Below are 26,041 nucleotides of genomic sequence, written 5' to 3'. Positions count from 1 at the left end.
CACGAGGTAAGAGGTTTCGAAAGGGTAGAAGGCGGGTCGGCGTGCGACTGTGAAACCGCGCACGTTTTTTTGAGAGAAAAATGAAAAGCAGAGACTCGCGATAGAGACTTGGCGCTGAATGGCGACAGAGAAATCTCGTGAGGTTTCATCCGGAAAAAATTCGGCGAGACGGATTGCTAAATCCCTCGTCTTCCCGCAAACGAGCTCGTGAATGTTGTACATACGATGATTCCCTCTGCGCGTCCTTCTTTTCGTTTCTTGTTTTGCATTTTCTTATTCTTTTTTTTTTTCGAGAACACTTTTTAGCCGGAAACCGCGCTGCGTTTTTCCGGAACGATTTACAATCTAGTACGCCGGAAGAATATCTAGACGGCTGAATCTTTGCCGACGAAGCCGGTCTTGGAAACGGACCTCTTGCCGTCAAAAGTGATGGAGGTCTCTCGGCGCAGTCCGGAATCGATGATCGGCGTGATCTTCTTTTCCTCTTTCAGCGGCTCCTTCTCGTCTCTGCAAAAGTGTCAAGACAACATTTGTCGGAGGACCGTGATTTCCGATGTCGGATTAACTTCTAATACCGGGCAGAAAAAAAAATTAGAAAAAGAGAGCATGTCCATATGCGGCGCGTGGTGCGACATCGAATACACACGTCAGGCATGCTATCACTCGCAAAGTAAAAGAACTGTCGTAGTGAGAGCTTCGAAGAAACGATGCGTCTCTCTCTCTCTCTCTCTCTACGCGGATCTATATGCCATATGCCATTTTCGATTCCGATAAATCCCGAGGAAGCCGCGTTTATTAGGATTCTAGAGGAATTTCCTAACTAGTCCAAGCATTCAGAAAGTTGAACAGCGTTCAACTTTCTCAGCGTGCATATGCACAAAGAAGAAAAAAAGAATTTGCCTTCTATTTTTTACATAAATCCATAATTATATAAATATACGGTTCTTATTATACTTCGAACAAAATTTTTTTCAATTTTAAAATTATCTGACAAAGGATCATCTCGAATTGTACAACAAATTAATGAAAATTTTTAATATCAGTAAAAGAGTTGATAGCATAAGATGTAAATTAAAAAAAAAAGGTAAAATCATATAAGTCGTAAGTTTCAAAAATTTTTTGGTATTACAGTACGTGATAATAGTTCTGAAACGGATAATATTTCAAAAAAATATTTCAAAAATATTGATTTATCTAAAAAAATGTTTGAAACAAAAATAATAGAGTTTAAAAAAAGCTACCAAATTGATTTTAAAAGATCCCAAAGTCAAATTAATATCAACATCTGCTTTTTTAAAGCCTATTACTTTTATTTTTTTTTGATAAATCAATATTTTTTTTAAATATTAACCATTCCAGAACTTTTACCACGCACCATAATACCAATTCCTGGAACTTATGATTTATTACGATCTTGTTTTTTTTCTTAATTTACATTTTATATATATGCTGTCAACTATCTTTTACATCAAAAATTTTCACTAATTTGTTGTACAAATTGAGATGGCGATTTGTACCCTTGCGAGTTTAATAATATTATAAGTATTTTTTAATATAACTTGTGCTTTGTACATAATGCCCGCGTTTTTAAGAAATAAATAAGTTGAACGAAATCTGTGAAATAACGTTAAAAAAAATGCGGATCATTGAGCGGAAGTGATTTTCTTCATTTTCAGAAATAAGAAGTTTTTGGAGCATTTAATTGAGCTATTTTAAAATAATTACAAAATAATATATAGAAATATTTAGAAATCGTACAAAACTCCATATTTTTACGTAATTATATAAATTATGTCTGTTCGTTTTCATTAAAATCTAAAGAATCAGTGTCTTATGTTTCTGTCTTTTTTTTTGTGCGCCATGACAACTAACATGTGTTAATAATTTTCTCATTACTTTATCATTTTACACCACTTCTACTCAAAGTATATCAAGTCGCATATAATAAGCGTTTACTCGCAGTGTTATTTGCGCTTCGTAAAGCACAAAACTGGCAGGTCGAGAACAAGACTCGCATACTTGTTGCAACATTGTGCGGTGACGGAACTAGAGAGAGAATTAAGGGCAAAGTGAGCGTTATTCCAAAGTGTATCGTGCATGCGGCATGGCCAAAGCTCAGGCGAGTACCGGCGAGCGCATTATTACGAAATAGCACTAAAGCGTGTCCATTTGAATGCAGTATTCATTATACTAAAAACTATTTAATAAATATAAGTCGAGTTTATAAATGACAATTCATTCGAAATTAACTTCTTATAAATAAATCACGAATCATAAACAAGGAAGTAAAGTCTTTTCTTCTTTCAGATTATTTTTTTCAATAAAATATTATATACAAAATTCTTTCCACCTTTGTGACTTATTCACTGAATAAATCTGGAACAATAAAATAATTAGCAGTAATTAAAAAAATTTTTACGTTTATTAAAATTTCACTTCGAATTTCACTTTTTTCATATTGTGCTAATAAAAAAGTAAAAAATGAAATGTACGATCCATTATGTGCTACACTCGTTAAAGTTATCCATAATCCGTCCTACGGTTGAAAGAGGGAGAGATATAATATGTACACTGCCTATGCGTAGCCACGAGTGGACACGGATGCCGGCGCAACGGAAAAGTGTAAAAGATAAATGTGTTGCAGGACGAGGGAGTGGTTGGCGGCACAACGAATGCGTCCAACGAATCGAACGTGTTTTCTCCCATGCTCATCAAATTCTGTTTGATGCGTATCGATGACTTCCCTTACGAGGACGGATCATCTCTGAACATCGAGTCGGATGAGTTCAGCGATAGGTACCGTCGTCGCTTGGGGAAGTCAGGTAAGAAAAGTACGCAGAAAAAAAAGAAGAAAAAAGAGAAGAGATTTCCGAGTTTTGAAAGACAAGAGAAGAAAAGGAAAAAAAAATAGAGAACGTCATGCAAAGTGGAAAGCTGTGTCGGAGAGCCCCTTCGTGAGGGACCATGCTTCTTACTGATTTCGCTTATACATCGTTTTCTCTCTTACATGGCAGTGTGTTTGACCAATCTAATGGTATTTTTTCCACTACTTGAGTCTTGGATGGCCGTGACCCCGGCGACATTGGCCATTTTTTGGTCGCAATACGGCAATGGAAACCGCCAACCGTAAAGACTACCGGTAAAGAAAAAAAAGAGAGAAATACGAGAGGAGTCAAAGTGTTGTCTCTGTGTTTGCCGGCGGGCTACTCTCTAACATTTAATATCGCGACTCTACCACCGTCATCGCAATCACTATCGTCTTTCTATCGCACGAGACGCGATTATGCGAGGCTGAATTGCAGGCGTTCGCAGAATCGTGTAGATAACGTGAGAGAGAAATCTCTCTGTGACTCGCGTTTAGATCTAATCAAATTATCGGCGAAATGAAGAAGTAATACGAACTTGATAGTCAAAAAAAGAGTGAAGACGGAAGAAACAAAAAAGACCGTACCGAACGAGAGTTCAATGACGGGTGCAAAGTTCGATAATATGATAAAGTAGCGCTAGACTTGCCAAAGCATAATGTAGAATACATATGTAATAATATAACGAGATGCGGTAAAAACTGTAGAAGTATATCCAAAAAAGAGTATCCCATAATACATATATATTCAGAATACTGTTGAATTTCGAATATTCGAAAAAAGACTCACCTGCCGAGCTTCGTATCTTCCTCATCGACTGGTTTCCGTCGAGATCGTTCGCGCATGTAGTTAATAATTCCTATAATGCAAAAGAGACAAACATTTTCGTGACAAAATGTTAACAATCAAAATAAAAAGACGTGCAATATTTTAATATTCATAGATTTACAAAATAGTTATATATTATAATTTAATTTTTCACGCATGCGTTCGGAATATTTTTATGCGTTTTACTAAAAAGCTTTTATACATGCGAATTTGAATACAACAATTAATTAAATTCTAAATTTGCTCCTAGATTTCAAAATTACGTATTTTTATAATTAAATTCCGAAATATGAATCAAATGTTATAGCCATAATGAATAATAACGAAATAACTTTGTTATCGAATGACGTAATTGGCAGATATAACTAATGCATGATAAACGTAATTAATAATAATGTGAATGCGAACTGAACCTCGATGTTTCCCCTTTATACTACAATAACGTGAGAGTATTTATCAATAATCTGTTCAAGCTGTACTTGATGATTTAACGTCTAGCTCACCTGTCTCGCGCACGCAACAGCAGATGGCATCAATGACGATAAAGATGACGAATATCGTCGCGAGGACAATGCCGATTATGGCTCCGCTCGATATTAACGGGCCTTGATGCTGCAGCACGCTGGTATCTACACCTTGAAAGACGATAAAAGCACATCATTCTTAAACATATCCATCGTGATACTATATGTATACATATGTATATCGCAGACCGTTAGTGCAAAAGCGATACTGAACGATGTTTGGTGATGGTTAACAATCGTTGCATTTGAACGTATACTTGGCGATACACATCGTGGAAGCGCTTGCGGAAGGATGCGATAAGACATGCTTGAGAAAACGTACTGGTATGTTTTTTTTCTGATTTAACAGAACCGTTATTGTATAAAAAATTATTAAATAATTTAATTTAATTTAATGTAATATTTGATATAAAAAAAATATCAGTCGATTTTACGACGCAACAGTTACAATTTTATGTTCTCTAAATCTGAATCAATGGATAATCATTGACATCAGTGCCAAGTATGCTACTGGTAATCAGTAAATTAAATGTGAGATCTCTAACCTAATTAATCTTTATTATGCGATCTAACTAATCTTGTTTTAGTGCTTAAACTCAATGAATATCGAAAAATTGAAATTAACGTGCAGATATCAATATTTTAATTATATAATGCTCAAATATTCTTCCTTTTTTGGTTGAACTTCACTGATTATCAGTGCCAACTATGCCACTGGGTAATTAATAACTATCCACTGATCCAAATATTCTTCCTTTTTTAGTTGAACTTCACTGATTATTAGTGTCAACTATGCCACTGGGTAATTAATAACTATCCACTGATCCAGATTTAGGGAGTGACAAATTATACAGCTAGTAGTCTTCTGTTTAAGTTTGAATACACGATTTTAGATATAATTGCAAATAATTAATTTAAAATAATTGTTATGTGTTAATAAACTATTAGATATTAAACAACTACTTATTCAATATTAAACAGTGTTACTAACAGTATTATCGGTTATATTATTAATGTCAATATATTATTGGATAAACATATATTATATAATACAATGTTAAAATACGAGATAAAATTCTGTCGATACATCGATGCAGTAATTAAGATAATTACTTCTCGAGTATCGATCGCGGTGTCACATCACCAAACACGTTTCACGTACAATGATATTTTAGTTTCCTGAAAAGAAACAAGATCTCGGCGGGGTTGTGTGGGGGAAATGCGGCAAAAATCCGTCTTTATCAAAGGAGGAAACCAAAAACCAGAAGGCAACAACGACAAGACATACAAGTAGTGATTGTCAATTAAGGAGACACACAGTGTGCAAGTGAGTGTGTGTATGTGTGCATGTTATGTATTTTTTATGTACGTGTGTGTTATACATCGGTTAATGGATCGCGATAATTAGCGCACTGCAGAGCGTAGAAGCGATAGAAGAGTCTCATTTCATGACGCAACACCATACAACATGTGCTGTGCTAAAAAGCTCAAGGGAGGAGGAAGGAGAGAGGGGAGGAAAAAGCTCATTCACTAGCCTCCCACAATCGATGTTAGTTTCTACGCGCCACTAGTCTAAAAGTGCTACCTCCACACAAAAAGCCCCACCACTGTAAGTGCCTCGCATTTAGTTCTGTCTCACATTCATTCATTCTGTGTCATTTCTCTCTCCTCTTCCCACATTCTCTCACTACCATCCAATCCTTAACAGAGCTCTCAACTACGTTAGTTAGCGGCCAACATCTTGCACTTGCTTGTACTTTAAGGGGATATTTACCGTTTTCGGTGACGCGCGTCGCTTCCCGTGGTTTATTTTTATCATAATTATAAAGTAAAGAGGCGATGTGTATAATGATAAGCGAAAAAATAAATAAGACCGCCGAAAAAGAAACCATCTCAAATTGCAAACGCGTGGCCAGAAGAGCTCTCAGCTGAGAGATATTCTTGAAAACAATCATTCCATCTCCTTCTTCTTTTCGCTCGTCATTCCATTTGGAAAATTCTTAAGCTCGGAAAATTGACAACTTCGGCACAGGATACAATTTGAAGGTGGCTTCTCCGCTGGCTCGGATTTGTCCATCCGTATTATTCTTTTTTTTCTCCTTAAACACTCACATATATATATTTTTTTTACGTCATTCCGTTGTATTTACAATATTGAATATTTCGCACAGGAAAGAACGAGTTACACGAGTTTATCCTCCTCATAAATACGAACATATTAGGCACTAGGCTAATACATATCCTTAGACGTATGTAAATGTTTTATCTACCTATCTATCTATGTATACTCTTTATATATACGTTTGTACATATACGTGTGTGTGTGTGTGTGTGTGTGTGTGTGTGTGTGTGTGTGTGTGTGTATATATATATTATTTATTTTTTGTTTGTATATATATATATATATATGTATCATGTTGAGTGTGTGTGTGTTTGTGTGTATCTGTAGTGTGTAAATATATACCCTTCGGAAGATACGAGCGGAGTCCACGGTACTGTAATAAAAGAATAAAAAAAAGAAAAAAAACATCGAGAGAAGAATACAAGGGGATTGCTACGCGCTATCATCGAATGTCTCGTAAAAGTAACCGGAGTGACAATGGATACTGAACGACCACGTTGAAGTTCGATTTCGCATTCCGATCTATTTTCGGTCCGTGCCATAACGTTTCTAGCTCCAAGTCGACGCGATTATTTCTTAAACCTGGATACAATCCATGTACCTTCTGCAACCCGAAGTAAATTCAGTGGCATGTATATCCTTTTCTTCTTACCTTCACTCGAAAAAGACTGTGCCGACATAAAGAAAAAAATTAAAAGGTATACTACAGTTTTTATTAATATACTCATTTCCGTAAGCGGCTTAAGTATTTTCTTTCTCCGACGCAAAACTAATTCTGTTTATAGAGATTCTGTTTAATGCGCTGGAAAAAAAATCTCTCAAATCCGAACCTTATTACGATTAAATAAAATAACGAAATAGAAAAGACTAAAAGGGCCGCAAAAAAACTACTGTACTAATGCATTGGCGGAAGGCTTTTCCAAATGCAGAGATGGCCGTTTATTATTTTATTAACTGAGTTACACAGTGAAACGCGATTTTGTACACAAACTTTTAGGCACTCGACATCTTTTTATCAATATTTCAACATTAAATGTATCATTAAACTCTTCCATTATCAAGAGAATAATGAAATCGTTGATTAAATTTAATTTTATGCAAATAAATATCTTCTGTGTTTCTCGTCGAGTAATATTGACGTACGTATTTCGAGAGATAAAATGACACAACGGTAAAAACTTTATTAAATAATTTCAACGTAATAGAAAGATTATTTTGCAGAGTGATTTTAGTATGTTTTTTCACAGTGGAAGGATTAAAATAACGCTGTTTCGCCGCGCGGATTCGAGGACCTGGTACTATGAAATCGCGCGAAAACCGTGCAACGTCCATCGGAAATAGATCGCGGAGAGTATCGTGCTTATGTTTTTACATTTCTCGCCCTCTCATCGTTCCAGTCCTCCGGTTCATCCATTCGACGGAGTTCTCTTTAATGCAGTGGCTATTTATAAGCGACGTGGCGACGCCCGGAGGTTCCACGAACGGATTCGCATTCGCGAGCAGATCTATTCGACTTTTCTGCGTTTTCCTTGTTTCTATCTCCCCCACAAAGTCGCGTGGGTACTAGAGGATGGACCCGGCACATCAGCCAGCGCAAACACCCGGCTCTCTCCTCTCGAGCGATTCATTTGTACGCGCGGAGAGATTATCTTTGTAACGAGAAACACTCCAGCTGCTGCTTACTGCTGCTGGGAAACTTCTTGCTTAAACACAGACACGTTCAGATTGTATGTATATTTGATGTGTATTATTTCGGCGTCTCTCGGGAAATGTTTTGGGAAATGCGGTACCTAATATATGCATCCTTGAAGTATTAAAAAGTAACGCGAGGCAACAAAGGCAACAAAAGACGCGTTTTTTAGGAATTTTAGTTAAATAAAATCAAGAAATAAATTTTAGGAACTTCTCGGATTAAAATATTAAAATATTAAATATTAAAAAAAAGAATTGATTGATTTTAAAGAACGGAAAATCGTTATTTGTATACCTATAATTTAGAATTACTCAATTGTACGTTTTCTTCCCGCAAGATAAATTCTGTATAATCGTACAATCGTACCGTATAAAGTGAGTGAATTGGAATAATCCCGCATTCCCCGCTAATTGATTCCGTCCGCAATCGCGTCCTCGAGATGATGATGCCGGTGCTTGAAGCGTCCGGGTGAAAGCAAACGCTCGCGCAGACAATGAGTCGTCGTTGCCGAATGGAGCATTTATACGCTCGCAATTTATCCGGACGGCGCAGTTTGCGCGGGGGATCGATCCTCGAGTACAAAACACAAAGCCGCCTTGATTTCCCGGCAGAGACAATTCTGGCCGCGGCGCAAGAATCGAGGATCGATTGATCCTGGCAGATTGCGGGAGGGTTGGTCGCGTGCGTCTCTCTGGTTTGAGGCTCTCCGCAAACACGCCTGTCTACGTTCTAAGCGGAGGAGGGCAAGGAACGAATAGTGCACGTTCGCGTAATTAGTCCGTGCGAATCGCGACACGTTGAACAATTGCGAATAAAGAGCCGTTTGTTCGTGACTGTAGCTCGTATTCCTGCGTCGTGGGCATTTAACGTTAAATTACTGTCTGTTCTGAATTACTGTATCCTTTCGGTACGAAGAAATTACACAATGATCCGTATTCTTGTCACGAATTTGTTGCTGAATTTCACCGTCTAATTTTGACGCTGTGAAGACATCGGTAATATTGCGAATGAATTAAGATTAGAAGGCAATGTTAATACGAAATTATTAAAACAGCGAATTTAACGTGAAATATATGAAGTGCAAAATTAATTCAAAGTAATGGATTAATGGTTAAATATAGGCAATAGACTTTACAGTTCTTTTTTGATATTCATGAAAATGGACTGGACTTTGATAGAATCATGTTACTTTGTTCGAGTAAGAGGAATAACGGAAGATCGTATCTTTACCGAAGCGGTGGACTGAATCGATACCGTGGTCTGTTCGTTGCAATTTCACGAATCCTTTTATCGAGACAAAGTGCGAATTTCGAGGGATTTCGTTTGGCCAGTTCCAGTTACAATCGTTCTAGAGCTTTCCAGGAAGCTGCCCGGTGATTTCCGCCAGAAAAGAGGAAAACTCATTGGAGGCAGATTCGAGACGGATGGAAAACCATTTCGACGATCGTTCCCTTCGAATCGTTTTCTTCTGCCATCGCGTCTGCTTCTCGACATTGTCTTTATCATCGGTTTAAAGCCTTCCGCCTTTCTCCGCGCTTGTCTTTCATCGGTTTAAAGCATCGTCTGAAAGAGACTTTATTCGCGCATCTACGCTTTCTTCCATTAATTCCGCTTTGTGATGTTTTCGAAATTACGTTGGAGTTTATTGTTACGGGAGGTAAAACAGGATACTTGCGTATATAAGACGTTGTCGTTTTCCCGTTGACTGAATCTAGTCGAGTTTTTACGATTGTAAACGGAAGTAAGGAGCTTGTTTTCCGTCAGAGTTTATCTATCACGATATTCAATCATACCTGTGACTAAAAGTCTCAATGTCGGCTTTATAATATTATTGACACAACGATAAATGTCGATATCTTGAAACCGGATTAATCAATATCATTCTATCACTCGAAAAACGGAAGAGCGAGAAAAAGAAATCGGATAAGAATTAAGAAATTCGACACGTATGATGAAACATCTCTGATCTTAGATCCGATGTTTTCTTTTCATTTTTTTTTTTCTCTCGAGACCCAGGATGTTATTGATTATTCCAGTTCCGAGGAAATACATTTGCGAGAAAAGTTACTATTTTTGTAACTGGTATCTGTATAAGATTTGCAGACGTGTTTGTTTTCCATAAATTCGCGATAGTATGCCCTACGTGCCTCGATAAAACTTTGTTGCGAATGTCGAAGAACACTCGGGCCACTACAATATTACCAATTCGTAATATTATTTAATGTAATCAATAATTAAGATCTCATTATTCTTATGCTATGTTCGGTTATGTATATCTACGTCATATTTTTATATCAAATTTTAATGACAGATTTTTTTATAGACATATATAAAATCGATTATTAAAAAATTTTTACACAAAACCTTTCAGTTTTCATCAATATTAAATGTCTCAGCCATTTATTTTGAAATACAATCTCTACTGAAATTGAATTTGAAATAAACAGAAAAATAAAGTAGCTCTCGAGAATCAGTTTATTTTAATTTAGAATTTTTAGAAAGTCTTAATTCATAAAATTTCATTTTTTAATTATAAATTCATAAAACCATGCTTTAAAATTCTCATAATGGAAAATTGTTAAAAAAAATCTGTCATCAAAATCCAATATGTTGTCGTCGTATTAAATGCCATGAACGAGTTCTCCACGTTCTCCGCGTTCTCCACCTAAACGGGGACGACGTGTATGGAATGGGAACATCGCCGATGAGGCTCGGCGTGACGCATCGCTAAGTTAAAAAAAAATAAGGGGAGTAATGATAACAAAGCGCATGCCATGCGTTGTGGACTAATATCTAAGAACCCAGGCATTGCGAACAGACATAAAAGAGACGTAAAAAGATTTAGGTCGAAGACCTCGTCACATCGAGATCGATCGTCAGTGTTTTCGCGTGAGCCTCTTGGGGGAGGCGATCAATGCGTATGTGTTCATGTGTGTGTTGAGTGTGTGTGTGTGTGTGTGTGTGTGTATGTGTGTGTGTGTGCACGCGCGCGCGTGTGTAGTGTACGTGTGTGTACAGGCACTTGAGGTAAAAGACCGCCCGTTCCGGATACGACCAAGTCTTCGAGATCGAACCACGCTCCTTTTGTAGTCTCTTATTCAGGAATCGAAACCGTGTAATTTCGCCAAGTTCAATTTTCGACATGAAAGAATAGTAAGGGAAAATGTTACCTTACACTAATCGTCTCGCTATTCTGGTCGGAATAACTACGTCGTGAAACAGGAGAATGAAAAAATGAGAAAATTCATTCAATGAATTCTCCCGACGTTGAAGTTATAACTGTGACTTTTAATTTCCAACGACTTTTAATTTCTGTAACTTCTACTTAGAGTTTATAATTTTAACTGTTTTCATTTTCTCATCATTTTTTCATTATTAAAAAATTGTTTTGCAATCTAATATTCTAATTTAATTATGGAATATTATTGGTTTTAATAATTTACTTTAGTATTTCAATTACTCTGCCTCGATGTTCAAGAATGGTTTACGCATCAAAATGCAAACTAGTCAAAATTAGACCGATCTCGATTCCTTATCTCATCGCCCGAGATTAGTGATTAATGACGACAGTGGTTACTAATGATAATTACGGCGGTGATGGCGGCTACTGCCGGTAGCGGCGGTTATGGATACGTAAGAACTACGGCGATAATAAATTTATAATTATATTGTAAATATGTGTAATAAGAATCATATAATGATCGTAACACACAGATCATGCGCACACTAAACATGTATTTCAAAAACTAGTCAAGCGAAACTAATGACTGAATAAATTTCCCAAAAAAATAAAGATTACAAAAAGTAGATAAACAAATTGAAGGCAAGAGAGGAGAGAAAAAATTAGACGCAATTTTCAAAAATTAATCCAACTAAAATATTAATTGGCAGTCGTGTGAGAGTCATCGAGTTTCGGATTTTGTTTCGCGATTAATCGTAGAACCCGACCATAAAATTACGAATCACGATAAATGCTAAGATTTCCACTCCAAATAAACAATTTTTTATGAAGAATTATAACGATTTTATATCTTATCTTATTATTGCATAAAAATATACAAGGAATATATTGCATGTAAAATACAGTAATTTAGATGATAACAATTTACTATTATCCCGTGAAAAAATGCGAAAAAAATTGTCTCCAAGATGTATCAATTTCATTACCCGCGTCACGATTTTTTTATTCATTTCTCCTCATGTCAGATATATATTTGCATTGGATATAATCGGGTTCTAGGATTAAAGTTCCTGGATGTTGTGTGCGTGACGCGACTTCGCGAGGAGTTCCGCTCGCTCGTGTGAAATTCTTTGCCTCGTAAAAGAACATCGCACGAACGCGAATCGTGGATATAAGTGTCGACTTTTACGAAGGAGGAAAATGTCCCATTTCTCAATAAAAACGGATTTTTTTTTTTTCGTAAAGGCAAATTTCATCGTTTTTATGCTGTATAACTTCATCAATTTTTTGTTCTGATTGCTATGATGAATCTACGAATATCCGAATACTTCATCGACCGCATTTAATGGCTCTATTATTCTTCTCCCTCCCTTTTGTTCATCAATCAATCTTCGTAATTAAGATCTTATAAAAATCAGATCGCAAAAGACGTAAAAAAAAGTTTCATCCAAAAATATTTTGGACGTATACTATCAGCAAACTCAGTAAACAGCTCCGATGCATCAAACTGTACGTATTCTACGGGATACGATTATTACATTCGTATTCGTGCGTGATTTACGAGTCGCCGCGATTCTAATCGCGACTATTCGTTCCCTTAATATCGATTATATAATATCCTTCCTCTTGGTCGGTAAACTTTGCGCGTGAATATAGTAGACAATTCAGGGCAGTAGTATTCTTATGGACACTATCTTATAGTCTCACACTCGTATAGTCGTAGCTATCCGATATAAGTCGTTAATTTATTCTCGAATCAACCTATATATAGGGAAGCACATTCTTCTTTTATCTATCGATATAACACATACCATACAAAAGTTCGTAAACTGCAAAAGTTGACGAAGCATAGTCGTGACTTATCTTAAATCTTTTTAAAAGTGCATAGATCTGACTTTAATTAAGAAACGAAAATTATAACACGCGAAATTGTTACAGCACATTCGTTTTGGTTACGTCAATTCTCTTGCATGCCTTGTTCTCGAGGCGATGCGAGGGAATATTATTCTTGCGCATACACTGCGATACCCGTCTCTCTTACAAAAATTATCAAAGTACAGCCTTAACTTATATATGAGAAAGAAAAATGAAAATAAACGTACCAGTACGTTTATACTAACACGCAGTGAGCATTCAACAAATAATACGTATAAATACACTTCGCATAATGACTTTTCACGTTGTTTCTTCTTAAAGAAACTCACTTGAACGCCATAATCTTTACTCTCGGAATGTACCGGCGAACGTATCAATTTATTCTTCATTGTCGATCATTTACTGCTAAATGGATATATTATAAATGAACAGATACTATCGTGTACAATTGTCCCGCGATTAACTTTCGCCGTCGTGTCTCGCACGAAACTATTTAAACGCTTTCGTATCCGAGATGCCTAGATAATTCGATCAGATTCGAACGAAACACGAGAGTCGCAAGAAATCACGAAAGAGGATGTGTTATATTAGTGGAGCGTATATGTCACTTTCGTCCATCGTGGTGTCTCGCTTGTACTGTCGGCCTCGCGAATTCGCCTCGCTTCCTATCGCGTGCGTTCACGACGGAGGGAGGATTAGAGCGCGAGGAGCAAATATCCCTGACGGCGACTCTAAATGGCTAGAGATAGGAGCATTACTGCTGCGGTAATGGCGACGCCGGTCTTGCAAGTATCACCAGCATTACTGTAGTCCACAGTAGTGATGCCCGTAGATTCTGAATGGATAAAAAGGCTCTGTGTAATAAAAAAGATCTTCCCCGCTTCAAGTATGTCGTCGTCGAGTAAAATATTTTTAATGTCTTTACAAGCCCGCCGACGGTCACCGGATAGCTTTAGCTAGCTGGTGTCTTGCGCAGGGTCAAGGGATCTGAGGACTTCTTCAAATCCTGTAATCTCGATTAACGCCAGAAGGGCCGGGGGCTTGGTATTTTTATAAAAATAACTTTCCATTCCGCGTAAAATAGAAAGCAAGTTATATAACATGCATATAAAAAATCGCAATTCAAGTCGCGATACCAAAATTCATATTGCAAATATATATTAACGTAATAAACATAATTTATTCCTATAAAAACGTACGTTATATCTAAATATGAAAGTGTAATTAAATACATTTTACTTAAAACGAATGGTGTTAAAATATTTAGCGAGCAAAATAGCCATTTAGGCCTTTCTGATGATTACAAGATCGTTTCCGCCGTCGACAGAACCATTAGAAAAGTTATAAGAAAAAATTAATACAAAAAAAAGATAGTTTAACTGAATGGAAACCTCTTAGACGAGGAAACGAAAGACCTCAAATAACCCTTTTCCCTCCCCCTTGAATGAACAAAAATAGGGGCGACAAAGTGATAAACGATTTGAAGAAGATCGCGAAGAAAAAAATATTCAGTGCAGTAGCTTCGTGCACATATATATTTCAAGAGGAATTAAATATATCTCGAGTGGAAATCATTACGAAAAATGTAGATACGTCATGACAATAATTATGTTGGATCGTAGGAACACCGAAAATTAATTGCCACTAACTTACCTCTAGCCGTCCTGATCTTGACGTATCCAGGTTTGCCGTAACCCATCGCGTTGTGAGCCTGAAGCTCGACTGTGTAGAAAGTATCGTATTTCAGTTCCTTGAGGAAATGCCTCGTCCTTTGGGATTTGACATCTGTCGATTGACAGGTTTCTTGCATCACTTCCCACTCGCCAGAGACACGTCTTATCTGGCAGTACTTGATCAGGTACTTGTCTATGGGTTCGCCATTGTCGGGCGGCGTCACCCAGCTGAGCTCATATTGATGACTGTACGGAGACTGCTCGTATTCAGAGCCTGGCGTGGTCAGAATTCTCGGATCTTTTGGCACCGTTCTACCAGGTGTGATCTCTCGATGGAAGTTACCAAAGTTACCCAGACCGACCTCATTTCTCCCGGCGAATCGGAAGTCATAGGGCGTCTGTGGTTTCAAACCCTCGATGACGTACAGAGTACCTAGAGGATATTGTTTACGTGACGTTTAACTAAAATGTTAAATTACATAGAAAGAAAAACACAAGCTAAGAAAATAATTAAAATTATAGCATGACTTGGTTTTAGTGTATAACTTTAATGCATGCTTTGTATAAAATAATTTTTTATTAGTTTTTTTACCGTAAATATAAGTGACTTATAAATAAATATCATAAAATTATAATTAGATTTTTTTATTTTTTCAGACTCTTTATATACTCATAAACAAAATTAAATTTTTGTGTTGTCTAATTAATTTATTATGTACATATTTAAAAGCAAAATATCACAATAAATGTTCTCAAATATATCCAAGTTGATTAATTCGTTAATTTAAATAAGATTACTTTTTTGTAAATTCGTTAATATAGATATTCTTGAATTAATATAAGATCGAAAATATTAAGATCTTAACTTTTTTGTACAGTTCATTAAAAATTAAAAGAATATATTATATATTTAAGACTTACCGACAGACCACGTCTTATTTTTCGCGTTTTGCCAAGTATGCAACTCTTCTTTGTACTGTACGGTAATAGTGGTGACAGGCAAATCTGGGTGTACGGGCGGTTGCAGATCGAATCTTATCGTCGTGGCGGTAACTTCAGCCATCTTGACGCTCAAGAGCTCGCCGGGTTTCGCCGCTTCTCTCAATTCCATCATACGCTCCCGCGTACCATGAGTATTCATAGCGATGCACTTATAATGCGTGTAAAATCTCCGGTCGATCGGTCTTATTTGGAGAGTGGAAATCGGCCCGTTACCAAACTGTTGGATATAAGCTTCGTTTTCGATCTTCTGCTCATGCAAAGTCCAGCGTATTGTCGCGTTCGGTATGCTCTCGGCTTCACAAGTGAGATTAATTGGTTTCGATTCCCAAGACCAAGTGACATTCCGCATGGTGGAGGAGAAGGAGGGCGGAAATTCCACAGTCAAATGACCATTCATGTAGGCGACGCCGCCAGTATTTTCCGCTACACATTCGTACAGGCCATCGTTATCAGTGAGAACATCAGTGATTGATAGTATGCCAATAGTCACGTCACTAGACATGTTCTGGTCTGGTTCGTTCCTCACGATGATCCGGTCATCTTCCGACTGAGCGCCATCCGCGTATGGCTTGTCGAGGGTAAATTTCCTGAAGCTCACTTTTGGTGGTGGTCGACCGAAGGCCTTACATTGGATTTCCACACTTTTGCCCTCTACCACGGTCTTGTTCAAGAACTCCATGATTTTCGGTTTGATGATCACATTTATTTGGGTAGTGGCAGTAGCGGTACCTGCAGCGTTTGTTGCCATGCATTGATACTCACCCGAATCTTCGCGCTTCACATTTGTGATAGTGAGTATACCCGAGACCGGATCGACACCGAAGCGATCGGTAATGGACAGATTCTGTTGGGTTAGAGACTTAACCCACGTGATTACTGGTGGTGGCTTGCCAGTACCATTACACCTAATGTCTGCGTTTTCGCCTTCGATGACGTCTATTGGTTTCGTAAACTCAGTGATCGCAGGTCGTATGTGTACCTAATAAGAATTAACAAAGTTATTGATAAAAAATATTTTTTAGAAAAAAATACAGATTTAAATTTTTAAGCAAATATAATCTCTAAAAATTATTAGCAATTAAAAAATGTATTAACTAAATGATTGTAGTACCTCAACGTGAATAGGTCGCTCTTGCAATTCTCCTGTGGTTTGTACTGATGCTCGACATATATATGTACCATCGTCACTCTTTTGGACATTCTTGATCTTCAAGGAATAAGTATTTATGATATAGTGATTATTTGTTTTGATCACCTCTCCGTTGAAAAGCCAATCAACCGAAGGCGATGGCCTAGCGCGTACTTGACAATGAATATCGAAATCTTCCCCAAGAATGGGATACTGATTTGGCGGTGCATTCTCCCACGTGATCGCAACTATTAATCACAAATCGGAAAAATATTACGACATGTACATATATCTCTCGGAAGGAAAAAACGTGTATATTGTTTAACTAATTTGAAATCTTTTAGATTTAATAAAAATTGATAATATTTTACTGTATATCTTACAATTAGATATATAATTAGATATATAATTTATCTGTCTACCAAAAATATTAATCAGAACGAAATATCCATTAATTGATCTATATCTGCCTTATTAAAAAGTTACACACGATTTCCAATGACATTTTAATAAAAAAAATTCTTTGATCATTTCATCGTGATATTAAGTACTGTTCGATGTATCTCGCTGGGAGATATTTTATTCTATATCGGAATAAGTTCATTTAAAAATTAAAATGCGATAAGACTTTTTAATTCTATACTCACTAATAGTATCGATTGTCACAGATTTGCTTAACTGCACATTACGTGCATAAATCCCTTTGCATGTATACATCCCAGCTTGTTCCTCTTCAAGGGAATTAAAGTATAGGGACAGTCTACCATCTTGGTGCAATTCGGTATATCTGGATGGCTTTGAATTACTATTCCCTTTTTTGCTGTGGAGAATAATATCACAATTTGCAAAACAATTCACAATATCGGTTAAAGCACATCAAATTGATAGCAATGATCAATGACATCGCATGACGATATTGCGTTTATACACGTTCTTCGTGAATGACGCGAGAATGACGTGTAAACGACAACGAGATGCATTCGCATGACCTCATATTATTCAACGTTGCATAGTATGGCATAGAGCATATCGACGTATGATGCGAGTACAGGTATATATGATATGATGTATTCAAGCAATTTCCATAGTATATCGGGTGACGAGATGCCGGATGTAATATCGCGTGACGTGAACTATAAAGGTTACGAATATGGATTCTGCGGATTAAGAAGATAGCTAGAAGTGATAGGATCAAAAGCATGAGTGCTGTGAAACAGCGTTTCCGTCTTCAGAAAATGGAAAATTATCAAAACAAATTTTTATATCTCGAATAAATATGGAAAATTAAGGAAATATTGTATACACATCTCAAAATTAATTTATGTTATCGCGAAGCAGCTATATTATGACAATCACATAAACATAAATGCAAACAATGAGGATTGGCATAAAAAATAATACGATATTATCATGACAGCAATGACAGTTTGTCAATTATACAGAGCGATCGAAAAAGCGATAAAAATTTTTATATGTATATTATAGGTTTTTTTTTTTAAATAAATGGTACGTGAATATTTCTGGTTCAATTTGTCTCTACATGTCTCTACATTCTTGTAACAGCTTGTATTAGTGTAATATGGAGAACATATAATTGAGTGGCGCAAATTGCTCGAATCGGGGTGATTTTGTCCGGGAATGTCACACACGGCACTCTTGACGATGAATGTACTTAATTATGCAAATCGTACTCGGGGATCGAGTAATCGTGCAAACACGCGACACGACGAATCAGTTACTAGGGTTAACGTTCGTTAGATTATTTGATCCCTGGATTAAATACTTTGCAGTATGAGCGACACGTGATACATATATTAGCTGTTAACGATATCGACAGACTTGCATGAATAAAGACATAAATATTACAGATGAGGGTGAAATAATGTTTGCGAGTATGCACAGAATTGCGCCATTATGGAGCTGCTTAATTACTGTTGAGGCACACAATCACATACATGCGCAATGCCCTAGAAATATTGTGTTTCATTTTTAATCCTATGAGCTCAAGCAGTTTAATTATAAAGCTAGTTAACATCCAAAAACTAGAGAGCTTAAGCACATAAATTTTCAGGGACGTATATAAACATAAAAAAATGTTAACAAAAGATTTTACATTCTATTTTGAAACTATAAGTTAAAAAATTAGGTAGGTAATTTAACTTTTATGTACTCAATATGTTAAAAATTTACGTATCTTCAAAATCGATGTTTTCTTTCTCTTGCAATAAATGAAATCAAATTTGAATTTTATTAACAGAGAAATTAAAAAAAGCAATGGCTCTAGGGTTACTCGGTATGCGTGAACGTGTAAACGAAAAATTTGTTACATGCATTTTTTTCCGGCCAACGAATTTCCTCGTTTTGGTATGTGCGGGCGCTCAATAAGTCAGGTTTAGTACGACCGACCGTTCGAAACTTTTCCAGCTTAACGAGCAATAGCCGGTTCGCGAACTGCAATCGGTTCGCGTTGCAGCAATTAAGAGCTCCATGGCGCGGACTGCGGGAAACGTGGTTACATCGTGGGAAAATGATTGTATCGAACTCGGGACGAAGTGACGGGTGAATGTGCCCGCAAATGAGAAAGGTGGAAACAGGGAGGAACAAACGAACGAGCGCTACTATAGTTGCATAGTCTTTAGGTCTTCAGTAGATTTTATACTCGCCTTTCGAGTGGTAAGACGGCGTACCTGTGTATGCATTACAAGTGACAGAAATTTATAAATTAGTATTAAATATTTTTTGTACTTTTTCGCTTGTAATTTGTGTTCTCTATGGAGGATTTATGATTTATGTCATAAATAATTATTAATTAAAATTCACGATTTTATTCTGTGAAATTATTAGAGACATGATGTGTATTATACTATATAAGATTATGTATAAGATTATGAGTAAAATGTTACAATCTAATGTTAATTAGATTGTAACATTTTACTCATAATCTTAATCGAAAGAAAACGCTGTTTCAAAATTATTTCAATAATTCATTAGATTTATTTTACTTCTCAATTAAAATAAATTTCACAAGTACTTTAACGAAGCACGACATGAAATGCATTATTCTCTGAAATATAATTGATTAATACAGCAATTCATGTATAAATATCAACGATACAAAAGAAAAAGTGTCTAGATTCATGAATCATGATTCTTATAATTGCTTGTAATAACTCTTCAAAAAATGATCATAGCACTAGCGGCGTTGCAATTGATACCTCCGATTAATTAAACTGTCATCTTCTCAATTGCTAATTATAATATAGATAGAGAAGCGCCGTTGACTTGATCACTTTTGAGTCATCTTAAAAATATTATTTCTATGAGCAAAAAAGAAGAAGAGATGAGGTGTGGTAATCGACTTACTTGAGAGGCTCAATCAAGCGATCCATCGGATCGAACCATTGCATATCAGAGATAAGTGACGGATCGTCTACCTTCGGTTTACACGTGAGGATAATGCTGGAGCCGATCGGTTTTGTTTGCGTCTCGCCGTTTGGTAAAATTTCCAAGTACGGATCAGTTGCGTTCGCATAAGCTGCAAAACAAGAAAAAAATCACAAATGTTATTATGCTGACAGAAAGATGAGTGTGTGCGTGTGTACATGTTTTTGCATGCGAAACGATCGTAGTCGCTAGGGACCGACGGAAAATACTGGTTTCGATAATGATATAGTTAACGGAGTATTATAATGATTATCCTAATTATGTGTAATTTATTTTTTGCATTAATGCAAAAAAAATACAAGAGCGAACACTTATCTTAAATATGCGACTTTTAGTTACAAAAACATAGTTTAAATCTTTAAAGCTTGTATAATTTAGAATTGAATACATATTCTAATTTATCATCATAATTATTTGTATGTGAAAGATAGATAATAAACCGTCAAGTTTATAATAATTTTCATTCGATTATGTTTTGATTATAAGTTTAGTTAAATTTAAATTTCTTCCTCTTCTAAAATATCAAAACACTCAATATTTTTTTTATGTGTATATAGAGTGAATCAGAGTCGTTAAACCAACTTTTTATCCTAAGAGAAATTTATCGACTTTATATCTAATTGAATTATAATGTGTGCAGTCGATTATTTTCTCATAGGGTAAAAAGCTGATTTAACGACTCTGATTCATTCTGTATAGTATATAACATATCAATTAAAATATATATATAATAATGAAAAAAATAATTATTTACTAATATTTCCAAGCTTTTAAACATTGTTTCAAAAGAAGAGAATAAAATTCAGATAGGGCGAAAAATTGGTCTTATGTGTGACCCTTTTTCTTTTTCTTCTTCGAATTAAATTCATTACTGAGATAAAATTACTGAAATAAAGATTAAGCTGTATGCTGTTTCTTAAGATCACACAATTTGAAACAACTCAGAGAGGGATAATCCTGGTTAAACAATCTCTCTTACCCACACGAGTGGGTCGAGGCGTCTCTGGCAGCGGGGGTGGCGGCGGCGCCGTCATCACATAAATGCACAACACGGAGAGGCAGATCGGCGACGTCTCGACGCTCATGGTAACGCAACAGAAAGCGCCTTCAGGGACCGAGATGCGTACGTGAACTATGACAACGGTATGCGAACGTCGTCGGAATGCAGGCGTGCGCGACGGGTGCTCTCGGCGTCAACACGACGCGCGACTCGCCGTAGTGGCAGGCATAACAGGAAGCGGGAATTGAGCTAATTAATTGCGGCGAGCGAAAGTGCGGAATTGCCCTAACTGGGAAACGTTCTGTGACCTCCTCCTCCTCGTCCTCCTCCTCTTCTCGTCCGCGTCATCCAGACGTAAACTGCATCAGCAGCGTAATGCAGAATAGATGCTCGCCTCGTTCTCCTCCTCCCCCCCTCCCCTCCTCTCTCTCTCTCTCGGCGCTCTGCAAGCTCATTAGCTCGTTAACTTCGCGCACGTAAAGCTCAGGCTACCTGACGAGTGGAAATGACGGCGCAACGAGGGAATCATTATCGAATTTACGGGCGAGCCGCAACTAGAACTACTCGTTAAGTCCGTGAGAATTTCTCGAGTCGCATGGAGAAGCGCCGATTCGTGATTACATGCGATTAACTACGGAGCTTAAAACGCGACGATGCCCACAACGGTCGATTTCCGTTTCACGCGGATTAAGTGGGCCGATAATGGATTTGTGTTCGCATTGTATCGGCAGCCAATCGCTTCCTGCACAGGTGCATGTTACTACTGATTGTCAAATTGACAGCACAAGCGTTTCACAGGAGAAAAAAGTCAGTAAAAAAAATTTAAAAATATATATATGTATGTATGCATGTATTCCGATGCAAGCACAATGCGATGAGTGAGCCGTGTAATCGAAATAGGGGGCCAGTTCGCCTAAATAATTCTTTTTTTTTTTCACTGGCTGCAAGAGCGCGCCGCTGTGTAACGGTTGATCTCGTAAATACTGAAACCGCGAAACGGTGGTGGATGCTGCGAAAATAATTGAATACGGATTAAAAAAAGCGGGCTCGAGATAGTGAACCAAGCTACGCTGATGCAAGCGAGCAGCTCGCGTGTGACGCTGATCGCGTCTGACGTAATCGACAATGGCACGAAAATTGAAACCGCCCCGCAAATTGCCGGCGGAAAAAGTCGATCTCCTCTGTTCCCGCGCAGCGAATAACTTCCGTGCCATTTCTGCCGTTGGTAAATGTCAGAAGAACAAACGAAAATACAATATGAATTTTAAACAAAATTCGAAGACGTCCCAAAAAAAAGACTAGATGCGTTGCATTCTGCCTTTCATCTAGTTAGCCATCACCTGTAAAATTTATTCTCGATGGCTCAATTTCCTCAAATTATTTCTAAATATATGTTTGTTCAGAAAATATATCGTCTCATGTAAAAATAAATTCTATATTAGACTTTGCCTTTGTCATTAAATCTGTTCCATTTTCGATATTTTTTTTATCTTTTGAATAAATTATCATTTATTTTAATTATACCTTTACCATTAAATTTGTATTTTCATTGAAGATATCTTCGACAAAATCCGTACAAGATGATTATTTTATCGCGGATAATGCAAACCGTTCGAGAAACTGTGGAGAGATTAATTTCGTAATAGTCTCGTTAATTTCTGTAATAGTCCGCGCAAGGACGCGGAAAGGTTACAAACCTTCCTCACGGAGGAACTTCCTTAATTGGCCTAAGATCGAGGATGAGTTCTTGCGTGCGGTCAATTAAAGGATCTAGCCAGTGCGTTACGCTTTGCTCTGCTCCCTCCCTCCCCTCTTCCTCTTAGCAAACTTAGGACTTTAAGCTGCTTTTACATCTTTCTATATACAAGAACGACCGATTAGATTCAACTACTGAAATATGACAATCATCAAACAAGCGTAATAAATATCTTGCGATGAACTTTCAAAAAAATTAAAAAAAAAAACATTTATTCCTAATTAAATCTATGACTTCTTTCTAAAAGACTTTTTCAGCTTTCAGCTGGCCATAAATTCCTATTGATATAGTTTTTCGAATTATCAAAGAATGTTTTTTTTATATATAAATGAAAAATACGGAATTCTTCATTCGTATTCCGTTAAATTTATTTCGATTTCAACAAATAAATGTAATAAATTAAGATCTATGAATAAAAATCTGTGATTTCAATTAATAATTCACTATATTTTCTTTAGATTATTTATTGTAATTAAACCATAGGTATTTCATTAAACTAGTGGTTGATTGTATGCTTGTAGAAATTAACATTCACGTTCCAACTTTAATGTGTGCGATAGTATGCGAAGTGCTTCTCTTCGTTTTCTCGAAAATTCACACGTAAGAGGTCGAGCTTACAAATTGCGATAAGTTCCAACGGTACATTCAAGCTGAAGTCTGTATCTAGGGGGGAGGAGCATCGTGATAAGACACTGCAACGTTCGCTTAACGCCAACAGCATTTGCATCGCAAAGTTTGCTTAAACTTTGAACTGGGTGAATGGTGAGAAATGTGTTAAATCCTCTTAGTCGTCGGTAATTGTCTCCGACCGTGCATTACATACAATAGCTACAATCAACCAGCAGTCGTTTTGATTAATGGCTCGACTTCAGCCTGAAAATATGCTTTCGTTCTGCTATCGAGCCCTCGATCTATAATATCTCGAAACATTATGGGGATTACAATTTTGACCAGCTGTCATTTCGATGCCTATGTACACAATGATTGAACTCCCTACAAGAGATGTAATTCTGCTCTCACAGCCGTCATTTCCGATAAGAGATTTCGTAATCAAGAGAGGGTGAATCGCTAAAGATTACGTCCCCGGGAGCATTGTCTCTTGCTCGTAAAGACAGCTTATTTATTTGCTGTTCTTGCACTGTCATAAAATGTCGTTTCTTCCTCGCGATAAGACTCGCAAATTCATCATTTCCGGCTCGCTTAGGCGAATAGGCGGGCAGGCTAGGGGTAAGTTAAAGATTTTCCTACAGTCACTTGGGTCCTACAATCGCAAAATGTGTTTCACAAGGGGGCTAAATGAGCAGACGGTCCCTCTCGAACAATGGCAAGACATAAATCGCAATTATGTTTCCGGCGGACTGAACTTATTCGATTTTATCTAATACACTGAGAAACTCTCAGTGATGAAAGTATTCGATCAAGTTACGAGATATTTGATATTTAGAGATTGCCGTCACGGAATTAAATTTTTTTTCACAATTACAATCTATATTTTATATACATTTGTGTGCTATATTATTATATAAGACATAAATAAATAATCTTTAAATATAACTACGTATAGATAATCTGTACGTAGTATAAATAAAACTGTTCCAAGAAAAATATACTTCTAGATATATTTAAAGATATAGGCACTTATAATTTTTTATATATCATTTTCATAAAAATCCATATTAAAATCAAATTAATTGTAATTAAAACAATTCAATTACCTATCTACGTTTATATAATCTGTATCTAATTCAGAAAATATTTATAATAAAATAAATCTTGTTATAATTTAATACAAAAAAATAAACATATGGTCTCTTAATTGCTTCTTTGATAGATACTTATTCAAAAAACATGTTTGTCTGCATTCGTGAAAAGAAATCATCACGTTCGTTCGCAAAAAAGTGCTGATATCATGATTTATTATTGTTGTAGAAAACAACATTATCATTAATTGCTCGTTAATGTCATATTTCAAAATGTATTCGTCATTACGTGAGAGAGAAAACCTGCCAGTTCATCGTCGCGATGCGCATTATAACGTCGTACGAAACTCATTCGGCGTGAACCGCCGAAGAGAGCAACAATAACGGAGGGTTAGTTGTTCCTGGAAATCCCCATTTTCGGCCTACACCTCCGCCTCCCCTCGAGGGCATGCGCTCGGGCAGATTCTATAATCGTTTCACAAATTCGCCCGAGTCACCGCGCTCCGCTTCTTCTCACTACCCCGCGTTTACAACGGTGTACCGCATCAACCATTATCCACCCTTGAGACTCGCAAATTCATCGTTTCCGGGGCGCATACTGCGTGTTCATCCGTGGGGGAAGAATATACGAGGGATGCGACAGGACTTTTCCTAAAGATCTTCGCGAAGAAATGCCGTAATTGACTGGGAGTTCATTGGGGTCGGCTTTGGTCGGCGCGCGAAATTGATAAATTGATACATTGATGATGTATACTTGTGATATATTTTTCTATCACAAACATATCAATCTTTTTATCTTAATTTTAGAGACAAGTTTTTACAAGATAAAAAAATATTTACTCTCAAATTATACATTTAGTAAAAATCGCATTGCTCCAATCTCTCAAGTAATCTCTTTTCATAAAGTGCGTTTTCCTTTTGTTTAACCGTATGTAACTGCATTATCTAAGAGTTATTATCTCACATCACATCCCGTTACACTGGGTCCAGTTTATCCTCGAAACTCAGATTCATCGTTTCCGGATCCTCCTACAAGAAACGACGTGAAACAGAATTTGGAAGCCTTTTCTTAGAGGACTCCTGGGTGAAGAAATCCCGTGATTGCCCCGGGAGGTTAGCTCATCAGCTTCGGCTTTGGTCGAGCTTTTGTGTGTGTGTGTGTGTGTGTGTGTGTGTGTGTGTGTGTGTGTGTGTGTGTGTGTGTGTGTGTGTGTGTGTGTGTGTGTGTGTGTGTGTGTGTGTGTGTGTGT

At 36.9% G+C, this 26,041-nt stretch overlaps 1 protein-coding gene across 1 annotated transcript in view; it reads right to left on the bottom strand.

Annotated features, from left to right (window-relative positions):
- Positions 1-365: 365 nt before the first annotated feature.
- The window catches only part of LOC105617473 (fasciclin-2), a 93,042-nt gene continuing 67,366 nt past the window's right edge, over positions 366-26,041 (bottom strand). The window contains exons 2-11 of the mRNA XM_012199030.1: positions 20,255-20,426; positions 19,555-19,578; positions 17,539-17,711; positions 16,874-17,139; positions 15,682-16,741; positions 14,741-15,193; positions 4,196-4,327; positions 3,654-3,723; positions 3,008-3,133; positions 366-507 (exon numbers count right to left, since the gene is read on the bottom strand). Coding sequence (XP_012054420.1) covers positions 366-507; positions 3,008-3,133; positions 3,654-3,723; positions 4,196-4,327; positions 14,741-15,193; positions 15,682-16,741; positions 16,874-17,139; positions 17,539-17,711; positions 19,555-19,578; positions 20,255-20,426 — 2,618 coding nt within the window. The remainder of the gene's footprint in view (positions 508-3,007; positions 3,134-3,653; positions 3,724-4,195; positions 4,328-14,740; positions 15,194-15,681; positions 16,742-16,873; positions 17,140-17,538; positions 17,712-19,554; positions 19,579-20,254; positions 20,427-26,041) is intronic.

Source organism: Atta cephalotes, assembly GCF_000143395.1.
Source record: "Atta cephalotes unplaced genomic scaffold scaffold00013, whole genome shotgun sequence".
NCBI classification, from domain to species: Eukaryota; Metazoa; Arthropoda; class Insecta; order Hymenoptera; family Formicidae; genus Atta; species Atta cephalotes.
The sequence above is the reverse complement of the archived record's forward strand: the minus strand, read 5'-3'. Positions and strand labels throughout refer to the sequence as shown.